Source organism: Heptranchias perlo, chromosome 6 (assembly GCF_035084215.1).
Source record: "Heptranchias perlo isolate sHepPer1 chromosome 6, sHepPer1.hap1, whole genome shotgun sequence".
In the NCBI taxonomy this organism is placed as follows: Eukaryota; Metazoa; Chordata; class Chondrichthyes; order Hexanchiformes; family Hexanchidae; genus Heptranchias; species Heptranchias perlo.
Genome location: NC_090330.1, coordinates 3,844,430 through 3,855,725, shown reverse-complemented (window position 1 = coordinate 3,855,725; position 11,296 = coordinate 3,844,430). Strand labels below are relative to the sequence as shown.

General features: G+C 47.5%; 1 protein-coding gene across 1 annotated transcript; it reads right to left on the bottom strand.

Annotated features, from left to right (window-relative positions):
- Nucleotides 1-612: 612 nt before the first annotated feature.
- LOC137322436 (BTB/POZ domain-containing protein KCTD14-like) lies at nucleotides 613-10,327 on the bottom strand. The gene is made up of 2 exons (XM_067985359.1): nucleotides 10,174-10,327; nucleotides 613-2,522 (listed from the first exon to the last, which is right to left on the bottom strand). Exons 1-2 carry the CDS (start codon nucleotides 10,231-10,233, stop codon nucleotides 1,851-1,853), a joined length of 732 nt encoding a protein of 243 aa, XP_067841460.1. The 5' UTR covers nucleotides 10,234-10,327; the 3' UTR covers nucleotides 613-1,850.
- Nucleotides 10,328-11,296: the final 969 nt, after the last annotated feature.

Below are 11,296 nucleotides of genomic sequence, written 5' to 3'. Positions count from 1 at the left end.
GCAGGAGTAGGCCAATCGGCCCCTCGAGCCTGCTCCGCCATTCAATAAGATCATGGCTGATCTGATTCTAACCTCAAATCTAAATTCATGTCCAATTTCCTGCCCGCTCCCCGTAACCCCTAATTCCCTTTACTTCTAGGAGACTGTCTATTTCTGTTTTAAATTTATTTAATGATGTAGCTTCCACAACTTCCTGGGGCAGCAAATTCCACAGACCTACCACCCTCTGAGTGAAGAAATTTCTCCTCATCTCAGTTTTGAAAGAGCAGCCCCTTATTCTAAGATTATGCCCCCTAGTTCTAGTTTCACCCATCTTTGGGAACATCCTTACCCCATCCACCCGATCAAGCCCCTTCACAATCTTATATGTTTCAATAAGATCGTCTCTCATTCTTCTGAACTCCAATGAGTAAAGTCCCAATCTACTCAACCTCTCCTCATATGTCCAGCCCCTCATCCCTGGGATTAACCGAGTGAACCTTCTTTGTACTGCCTCGAGAGCAAGTATGTCTTTTCTTAAGTATGGGTAACTTCTAGGGATTCATTTACTGACTCGCTGCTGGGTTAACATGTGCGATTAAAAAAAGTGCACGGGTGAATTTAGCACAAACGCAAATTTAGTACGAATTTATTATTTTTGCTGTCGTCAGTAAATATTCCCATATTTTCTTTCACCAGTTTTTTTCTTTCCAAGGCACACCTCCAATTTCCACCCATTTCGCACTACTGCCCAAGACCAATTACATCCCCCCACCCCCTCCCCCCCCCCCGCAGTGCGTTAGCCCTTACGTCCATCTCACGCTCCCATCTACGGGAGACCCCCCCTCTCTGGGAACGCAGCCTTGGCGAATTTGTCCTTCTATCTCGGCTGTCGCACAGAGGCAGCTGACGGGTTATTACCGTCTGTTAAGATATTTGTAAAAAGGTACAACGTGCCGCACGACACGCGAAAGGTCAGGTCAAGCGGAGGCTGGACGCACCGGCGTTCAGAAGTCAAAGGAAAGAGGGACAAAATGCGCCAAGGCTGCCATTTCGAGCCGTTGTGTTCTGAGGCGAGAATGGCCCCCATTAATGAAGAACGAAAAATCCTCGTAATCGTACTAGTTCACGTGCTCCTGCGGCCGAGAAGATATCTGTGGAAAGCCACCGGCTGGGTTGAATGGCGAAGAAGTAGTTTTGCTCAGATGCAAAGACCGTTTGGCGGACTGTCCCCTCGGCAGATGGAATAAATGGGATAGGAGGCCATGATCAGGTGGATCGACCAGCGGAGGGAACGGGCTCGATGGGCCGAATGGCCTTTCCTTGTCTGGAGCTTTCTTTCTTCTTCTGGACGTCCTTGTTTGGAGTCTCTTTATCTGCACCGTGAGTTATTTAGGTTAAAGAAAAAAGGGGAGCGTAGTCAGTGGTCCAACAACTTAGCAATTAAAAAAAGGAGCGTTTTTAAACCTGTTGCTAGGTAGCGTCGGTGTGAGGATATAATCAGTTTGGAGGCAAATGTAGGCCCATTACCCACTAGCAGGAGGGTCGGCAAGCGGAGGACACAGATTTAAGGTAATTGGCAAAAAATCAAGGGGGGAGATGAGGAGGAATTTTTTTACGCAGCGAGTTGTTACGATCTGGAATGCGCTGCTTGAAAGGGCGGTGGAAGCAGATTCAATAGTAACAGGCATGATGGGCCGAATGGCCTCCTTCCGTGCTGTATGATGCTATGATTTTAAGCTACTTCCCACAAACTCCAACGACGCCCAATAAGACAAGAGAGTTTGTTTGTGCGATGCTCTAAAGATACACGTGTGCCTCCCGGCATGGCACAAAAGGCAGCGCAAGAACGATGCCCACTGCGTCGCACTTTACCACCACGTAAAGGTAAACTTGTAGAGGAATTCGCAAGGCCTCATGAGGAAAACTTTCCCCGTTTCGTGAGGCCGGTAGGAGGCGCTGTAGCCCTTGCTTTCGATGTCCAGTTTGATGCAGCACAGCAGGTCTGAGACAGAGGGTGAGGCCTTCCAGGGGCCAAATCTCACCACTGACTCCTTGTCAGTGTCCAGGCTGTTCACCGCCTCGTGACACTTGGCCACGTCCTCCTCGTTCCTCACCACGCACACCGTCACCGTGGATTGGCGGGAGGCCACGGCCTCTGCCCGGGCCACCCGCACCATCACCTCGATGTTCTCCTGGTAGTTGGGCACTCGGGCCAGGAACTGCCTCCGGCCCACCAGCTCGCCGAAGAGCTTGGGCGAGTCCTCCAGCAGCTTGGCCAGGGGTTCGATGTCGTAGTAGAGCGCCTCCTGGTAGACTTCCTCGGCGAGCTGGGCAGGCGGCTCTCGTCCCCGCAGGAATTCCAGGACGTATCTGAAGTGGGTCCCGTCCCGGTCGATGAAGTACCTCCCTTCAGAGTCCGTCCTTGGCCTGGACTGACCGCTGAACATTTCTGCCAGCTTGGACCTTGGATACTTTTTCAAGGTGCCGAGCGCGGTGGTGTAGATGTGACCCCCGACGTTCAGGCTTATGACCGTCGAAGCCTAGGACCAAAAAACAAAAGGGAGCAAAAGGATTAATTGAAAGCTGTTTCTCACCCCCCACAAACCCCGTGAAACGTTCTATCTCTGTTTGTCCTGGGATTATTGGTGCAAGGACCTCTATAAATCTGACTAAACCTTTAAAATTCGCTGGTTAGGCCTCAGCTGGAGTATTGCATCCAGTTCTGGGCACTACACTTTAGGAGGGATGTCAAGGCCTTAGAGAGGGTGCAGAGGAGATTTACGAGAATGGTGCCAGGGATGAGAGACTTCAGTTCTGTGGAGAGATTAGCGAAGCTGAGTTTGTTCTCCTTAGAGGTAGAGGCAGGGACCCTCAACTCTTTTAAAAAGTACCTGGACCTACACCTAAAGTGCTGTAAGCTGCAGGGCTACGGACCGGGTGCTGGAAGGTGGGATTAGAATGGGCACTTGGTTGTTCACCGAGCCGGTGTGGACACGATGGGCCGAACGGCCCCCTTCTGTGCTGTATCTTTTCTATGGTTCTTCTATGGTTCTAGAGCAGAGAAGGTTAAGAAGAGATTTGATAGAGGTGTTCAAAGTCATATGGGGTTTTGATAGAGTAAATAAGGAGAAACTGTTTCCAGTGGCAGGAGGGTCGGTAACCAGAGGACACAGATTTAAGGTAATTGGCAAAAGAACCAGTGGGGAGATGAAGAGAATGTTTTTTTATGCAGCGAGTTGTTATGATCTGGAATGCACTGCCTGAAAGAACAGTGGAAGCAGATTAAATAATAACACGGAAGGAGGCCATTCGGCCCATTGAGCCTGTAAGAGCAATCCAGTTAATCCCATTCTCCTGCTCTTTCCTCGTAGCCCTGCAAATTTTTTCCCTTCAAGTATTTATCCGATTCCTTTTTGAAAGCCACGATTGAATCTTCTTCCACCGCTCTTTCAGGCAGTGCATTCCAGATCATAACAACTCGCTGCATAAAAATGTTTTTCCTCAGGTCACCTTTGGTTCGTTTGCCAATCACCTTAAATCTGTGTCCTCTGGTTCTCGACCCTTCCGCCAATGGGAACAGTTTCTCTTTATTTACTTTATCTAAACCCTTCATGATTTTGAACACGTCTATCAAATCTCCTCTTAACCTTCTCTGCTCTAAGGAGAACAACCCCAGTCTCTCCAAGTAACTGAAGTCCCTCATCCCTGGTACCATTCTGGCAAATCTTTTCTGCGTCCTCTCTAAGGCCTTTACACTCTTCCTAAAGTGCGGTGCCCAGAACAGGACACAATACTCCAATTGCGGCCAAACCAGTGTTTTATAAAGGTTCATCATAACTTCCTTGCTTTTTGCACTCTATGCCTCTATTTATAAAGCCCAGGATCCCATATGCTTTTTGCTTCACTGGCCTTCGCTGGTAATTTATTCTACAACTCTTCCACCCATTGTATATAGGATTCTGCCTGATTTCCCATCTTACCCTTAACTTGCTAACTTGTACCCTCTGGAATTAGAACCCTTCACCACACTGAACAGGTCAGTTTTTTGTCACTTCCCTTCGCAATCTTGAAAACTTCAGTTAAACCATCTCGAAGTCTCCTCTTTCCAGGGCAACTTGGGAGCAGGAGTGGGCCATTCAGCCCCTCGGGCCTGATCCGCCGTTCAATTAGATCATGGTTGACCTGTATCTCATTTTCCCTCCTTAGTTCCATATCCCTTGATACCCTTGCCTAACAAAAATCTATCAATCTCAGACTTGACCCCTTCCAGCACCTCTTATTCCTGGATGTGGTAAAAGAAAAGTCCTGTTGTTTGATATGTGATCTCTCTCTATCCTTTTATCCTCCACAATCCCTCTTGACCTCATTCTTTCTTGTCTTTGTTTTATCAGCGTTGCCATGGTACTTTCTTTTATTCTTCCTCCTAGATCTTTCCTTCTTGCAATCCTTGGGCTTCTAAAATTCAAGCTATCTGTCATGTAATCACTACTTGATTTATCATATCATGTTTCGTAGGAACGTAGGAACAGGAGGAGGCCATTCAGCCCCTCGAGACTGTTCCGCCATTCAATTAGATCATGGCTGATCTGCACCTTAACTCCAACTACCCGCCTTCATTCTGTAACCTTTAATACCCTTACCCAACAAAAATCGATCAATCTCAGTTTTGAAATTTACAATTGACCCCCAGTCTCAACAGCTTTTTGGGGGAGACAGTTCCAGATTTCCACTCCCCTTTGTGTGCAGAAGTGCTTAGCTCTAATTTTAAGGTTATGCCCCCATTGTTCTGGACTCCCCCCACCAGAGGAAATAGTTTCTATCTATTAAATCCTATTATACCTATTAAATCCGTTAATCATCTTAAACACCTCGATTAGATCACCCCTTAATCTTCTATACTCGAGGGAACACAAGCACAGTCTATGCAACCTGTCCTCATAATTTAATCCTTTTAGCGCCCGGTATCATTCTGGTGAATCTGCACTGCTCCCCCTCCAAGGCCAATAGATCCTTCCTAAGGTGCGGTGCCCAGAACTGAACGTAGTCTCCAGGTGCTCTCTAACCAGAGCTCTGTACAGCTGTAACATAACTTCCACCTCTTCCCAAATAGCATTGATTCAAAGTCGGTAGCCAAGGTGCCGATATCATTGAGTTCACCTGAACAGGGTCGTTGTTCCTTTAAGACTCTGTGATGTGTTTAAGGTGCTAGTATCGGAGAACATTCTGGAAATACTTGCTGAATGAGTCACTGCAAGCACCAAGGGCAGGGCACAGTGTGGAAATTCCATTGGAGGTGACAATTATTTGTTGTTCATACATTGATGGCCTGGACGTTACCTGGGCGACACCCAACAGGAAATATGTACTTAAGCCTATATGTATTGTAATGCTTGGCCAATATGGAATAAGGTAATTTAATGGTTATAGGAACATAGGAACAGAAGTAGGCCATTCAGCCCCTCGAGCCTATTCTGCCATTCAATTAGATCATGGCTGATCTGTATCTCAACTCCATCTACCCGCCTTGATTCCTTAACCCTTAATATCCTTGCCTAACAAAAATCAATCAATCTCAGTTTTGAAATTTTCAATTGACCCCCAGCTTCTTGTGGGGAGAGAGTTTCAGATTTCCACTACCAGATTTATGTTACTAGACTAGCAACCCAGAGGTCGCGAGTTCAAATCCCACCATGGCGAGAAATGAAACTGATTGGGTAGTTTGAAGATTGTTGTTAAAAACTCAACTGGTCCTTCAATGAAGGGACCTTGCGGCCCTTACTTGCTCTGGCCCTCATGGGACTCTAGTTAATGTCCACCACCAGGAGTGGCTCAGTAGACCACCGCAGACTGAGGTACCAGACTGGTGAGGGAACCAACACCAGGAAGTAACCTACATCACCTCGTCCTCACCAATCTACCGGTCACAGACACATCTGTCCACGGTAGCACTGGTAGGCGTGCTCATTGCACAGTTCTTGTGAAGACAAAGTCTTTCCTCCACAGTGAGGACATCCTCCATTGTGTAATATGGCACTACCACCGTGCTAGGAACAGAGTAGCGATTAATGCAGAAGCCCAAGACCTGTTGTGGACCATGATCAGCAGCAAGATTGTGTACCACCACAACCTGTCATCTCTTGGTCTGACATATTCTTTAGTTCTCGATCACTGTCAAGCTAGGAGATCAACTCTAGTTCAATGGAGAATGTAGAAAGATCGGGAGATTTAATAGGGGTGTTTAAAATCATGAGGGGTTTTGATAGAGTAGATGGGGACAAACTGTTTCCACTGGCAGGAGGATCGGTAACCAGAGGACACAGATTTAAGGTAATTGGCCAAAGAACCAGAGGGGAGATGAGAAGAATTTTTTTTACGCAGCGAGTTGTTCTGATCTGGAATGCGCTGCCTGAAAGGGCGGTGGAAGCAGATTCAATAATAACTTTCAAAAGGGAATTGGATAAATACTGGAAAAGAAATTTGCAGGGCTATGGGGAAAGGGCAGGGGGAGTGGGACTAATTGGATAACACGTTCAAAAGAGCCAGCACAGGCACGATGCGCCAAATGGCCTCCTGTGCTGTATGATTCTATGCTTCTATCGGGTGCAGCACCTGGCATACTATAGAATGTGATACAAACCTTGTGAAGCAACTGCACATGCTCACCGTACAAGCTAAACTCCAAAAGCAGCAGGCTTTAGACAGAGCTAAGTGGTCCCATAACCAATGGATCACACGAAAGCTCTGTCGCCCTACCACGTCCAGCCGAAACTGATGGTGGACAACCGGGGGATCAGAGGAGCAGGAGGCTCCATGAACATACCCAAGTCTCAACCATGGTGAAGCCCAGCACGTGGGTGCAAGGGACAAGGCTGAAATGTTTGCAGTTGTTTTCAGCCAAAAAGTGCCCACCATCATAGACGCCAATGTCCAGCCAATTCAGGTCACTCCATGGTGGAGGTGTCTAGGCCAAGGGGACATAATCTTGAAATCAGAGCCAGGCCATTCAGGAGAGAAGTTAGGAAACACTTCTTCACACAAAGGGTGGTAGAAGTTTGGAACTCTCTCCCACAAAAACACATCAGTGGCTGGGGTCATACCGCACGTAGAGAAAGATGGTTGCGTTTGACGGCGGTCAATCACCGCAGCCCTAGGTCGTCGCTGAAGGAGTCCCCAGGAAAGTGTCCTCGGCCCAATATTGAAATCGGGCCTCAGCGCTCCTGGGCTGGGAAGAGGGGACAATCAACCACGGTTCCAGCTCCTGTGCGATACCCTCCCTCCAGATTGCGCTCAGTTCCGGTCTCCATATTATAGAAAGGATACTTGGACATTAAGGGATATGGGGGTAGGGCGGGAAAGTGGAGTCGCGGTAGAAGTTCAGCCATGATCTGATTGAATGGCGGAGCACGCTCGCGGAGCTGTATGGCCTACTCCTGCTCCTATTTCTTATGTCCTTATGATATAGAGGCATTAGAGAATGTGCAAAAAAGATTCACAAGGATGATACCAGAACTATGAGGATATCCTTATCAGGAAAGGCTGAACAGGCTGGGGGTCTTTTCTCTAGAAAAGAGGAGGCTGAGGGTTGACCTGATAGAGATCTTTAAGACAATAATAGGGTTTGATAGGGTAGACGTAGAGAAAATGTTTCCACTTGTGGGGGAGACCAAAACTAGAGGTCACTAATAAATCCAAAAGGGAATTCAGGAGAAACTTCTTTACCCAGAGAGTGGTTAGAATGTGGAATTCGCTATCACAAGGAGTAGTTGAGGTGAATAGCATAGATACATTTAAGGGGAAGCTAGATAAACACATGAGGGAGAAAGGAATAGAAGGATACCCTGATGGGGTGAGATGAAACAGGGAGGAAGGAGGCTCGTGTGGAGCATAAACGCTGGCATAGACCAGTTGGGCCAAATGGCCTGTTTCTGTGCTGTAAATTCTATATAATTCTATGGATATAAAAACTCAGTAAGACCACAGTTGGAGTACTGTGTGCAGTTTTGGGCTCTACACTGTAGGAAGGATGCTGAGGAAAGAAGAGGGGACAGGGCCGATTCACAAGGATGCTGCCCGTTATGAGAAAATAGATATACGAAGAAATTCTTGAAAAATTGGGACTGTTTTTTATTAAAAACAGATGAGATTATGGGGCAATTCGATAGAGGTGTTTCAAATCATGAAGGGACGGGAGAGAGTAGATGGAAACAGGCTGTTTCCAGGGATTGAGCTGTCCAGAACGAGGGGCCACCGATTTAAGATTAAATTACGAGACATAGGACCGAGAGCAGGAGAAACTTTCATACCCAAGGGTTATGAGGCTGTGGAATGTGCTATCAGAGTTAACGATTGAAGCAGGGACCATGTTAACTTTTAAGAATCGGTTAGATGGGTGGTTGAAGGAAAAGGGGAATAAAGGGATATGGGAATAGGGTGGGCACACAGGATTAGGATACTGCTCGAGTAGAGGATAAATCCCAACACGGACTGGTGGGACTGAACGGCTTGATTCCGTGTTGAAATTTCTGTGTAATCTAATTCGCAACTCTGGCGTCCTATTTGACCCCGAGATGAGCTTCTGACCCCATATCCGCTCCATCACCAAGATCATCTGCTTCCAACTCCAAAGCATCGTCCATCTCCGCCCCTGCCTCAGCTCATCTGCTCCTGAAACCCTCATCCGTGCCTTTGTTATCTCCAGACTGGACTATTCCAATGCCCTCCTGGCCGGCCTCCCATCTTCTACCCTCCATAAACTTGAGCTCATACAAAACTCTGCTGCCCGTATCCTAACTCGCACCCCCCAAGTCCCGTTCACCTATCACCCCTGTGCTCGCTGACCTAGATTGGCCCCCGATCCAGGAACGCCTTGATTTTAAAATTCTCATCCTTGTTTTCAAATTCCTCCATGGCCTCGCCCCCTCCCGATCTCTGTAACCTCCTCCGGCCCTACAACCCCCGAGATCTCTGCGCTCATCTAATTCTGGCCTCTTGCGCATCCCCGATTTTAATCGCTCCGCCATTGGAGGCCGTGCCTTCAGCTGCCTCGGCCCTAAACTCTGGAATTCCCTCCCTAAACCTTTCTGCCTCTCTACCTGTCTCTCCTGTAAGACGCTCCTTAAGCCGGCCTCTTTGATCAAGCTTTTGGTCACCTGTCCTAATATCTCCTCACGTGGCTCGGTGTCAAATTTTGTTTGATAGACACTCCTGTGAAGAGTCTTAGGACGTTTTATTACGTTAAAGGTACGATATAAATGCAAGTTGTTGTTGTTGTTTGTGGTAATTCTGGTACAGGTCTGAAGCAGATATCATGAAATTCTGCACTCCGAGTCCACCATCTCCTATCCATTAATTTTATTGGATTGGGTTAGGAGTGGGGAATTTTGAAATAGGCAATCTTTGCCCCTACCCGGGGCACAGACACGGTACTCGTGCCCCATGGAGCCAAGGGTCAACGCATTTGGGAGAGAAAAGGAGAGGAGACTGGAATCAGAAAATACTGACAGCATCAGTAACTTGTGCCCATCCCCCTCGCAACTAAAACACACAGTCACTGCTAGCACCTCCCCCACTTCTAACAGTCTCAAGCAACAGGGAATAATAAACAGCATTCACGGTAGAAGTTTTAGCTGATTCGCAGCCGTTTGCCTGTGAATCCTCAAAGATCTGATGGGGAGGGTAGAGAAAGAGAGAGAGGGAGAGAGAGGAAGAGAGAGAGAAAGAGAAAGAGGGAGAGAAGGAGAGATAGTGATAAGGGAGGGAGGGAGAGAGAGGGGGAGAGAGGGAAGGAGAGGGAGAGAAGGAGAGAGAGGGTGGTAGAGAGAGAGAGAATGTGAGAGGGAGAGAGAGAAAGAGTGAGAGGGAGAGAAGGAGAAAGAGGGAGAGAGAGAGAGGGTGGTAGAGAGGGAGAGAATGTGAGAGGGAGAGAGAGAGAAAGAGAAAGAGTGAGAGGGAGAGAAGGAGAGATAGTGATAAGGGTGGGAGGGAGAGAAAGAGGGGGAGAGAGGGAAGGAGAGAGGGAGAGGGAGAAAGAGAGAGAGAAGGAGAGAGAGGGAGAGAGAGAAAGAGAGAGAGGGTGGTAGAGAGGGAGAGAATGTGAGAGGGAGAGAGAGAGAAAAGGAAGTGACATTCTAGAAATTCTCCTTTACAAGGTTAAACAGTAACTTTTTTCCCATTAGCAAAGCTCACACTCACATTTTGGGGAGTGCCCGTGCTGGATTTTCCAGAGGTCCCTCTCGAGTCGATGGAGCTCATGCCTGCTCTTCTGTCTGTCTGTCTGTCTTCCAGCTGCTTGTCGAGTGAGACGCGGAGGCTGGAATCATCTGCTGAAGGAATTCCTGCGTAAACAGTCAGGTGGAAATGTCCCCATAGGGCGGGGAACAGAAACCCAGCACTTTAACCAAAGACATTAATGAAATATTGGCTCTGGGCACAGCAGGAATTTAAGGTCACAGTGCATGCTTTGTTTTGCTTATTCAATAGGGAGTCTAAATCTTCTGATAAAGCATTCTAATAAAACATAATAAGCATGTCAGCCGTGGCTCAGTGGGTGGTTTCTCTTGTTTCTGAGTCAGTAGGTTGTGCATTCAAATCCCACTCCTGAGTTTTGAGCCTATAATCTAGGCTGACACTCCCAGTGCCAGTACTGAGGGAGTGCTGCACTGTCGGAGGTGCCGTCTTTTGGATGAGACGTTAAACCGAGGCCCCGTCTGCCCTCTCAGGTGGATGTAAAAGACCCCATGGCCACTATTAAAAGTACACAGCAGGGGAGTTCTCCCCGATGTCCTGGCCAACGCCTAAAATGGATAATCTGGTCGTTTATTTCATATATATGGGATCTTGCTGTGCACAAATTGGCTGCTGTGTTTCCTACAGTACAACAGTGACTACACTTCAAAACAAAAAGTACTCCATTGGCTGTAAAGCACTTTGGGATGTCCTGAGGCTGTGAAACACACAATATAAATTCAAATTCTTTCTTTCCTTTTGAACTCCCTGAAGTTGACAGGAGCATACCTTCACCCGAAAAATTACAGCACTAGTTAATTTTCCTAATATTGAACACAACAAACAAAAACGGACACCGAGCCAAAGAAGGAGATATTAGCAGAGGTGACCAAAAGCTTGATTAAAGAGGTGTGTTTCGAGGAGGGTATTACAGGAAAGAGAGGGAGGTGGAAGGGGATTCCAGAGCTTAGGACCTAGGTAACTGAAGGCACGGCCGCCAATGGTGGGGCGAAGGGAGTGGGGAGTTAAGGCTAAGTGTAATCCTCAGGTGAAGTGGGGTTAGATGGCGTGGGATAATTGGACTAGGGTG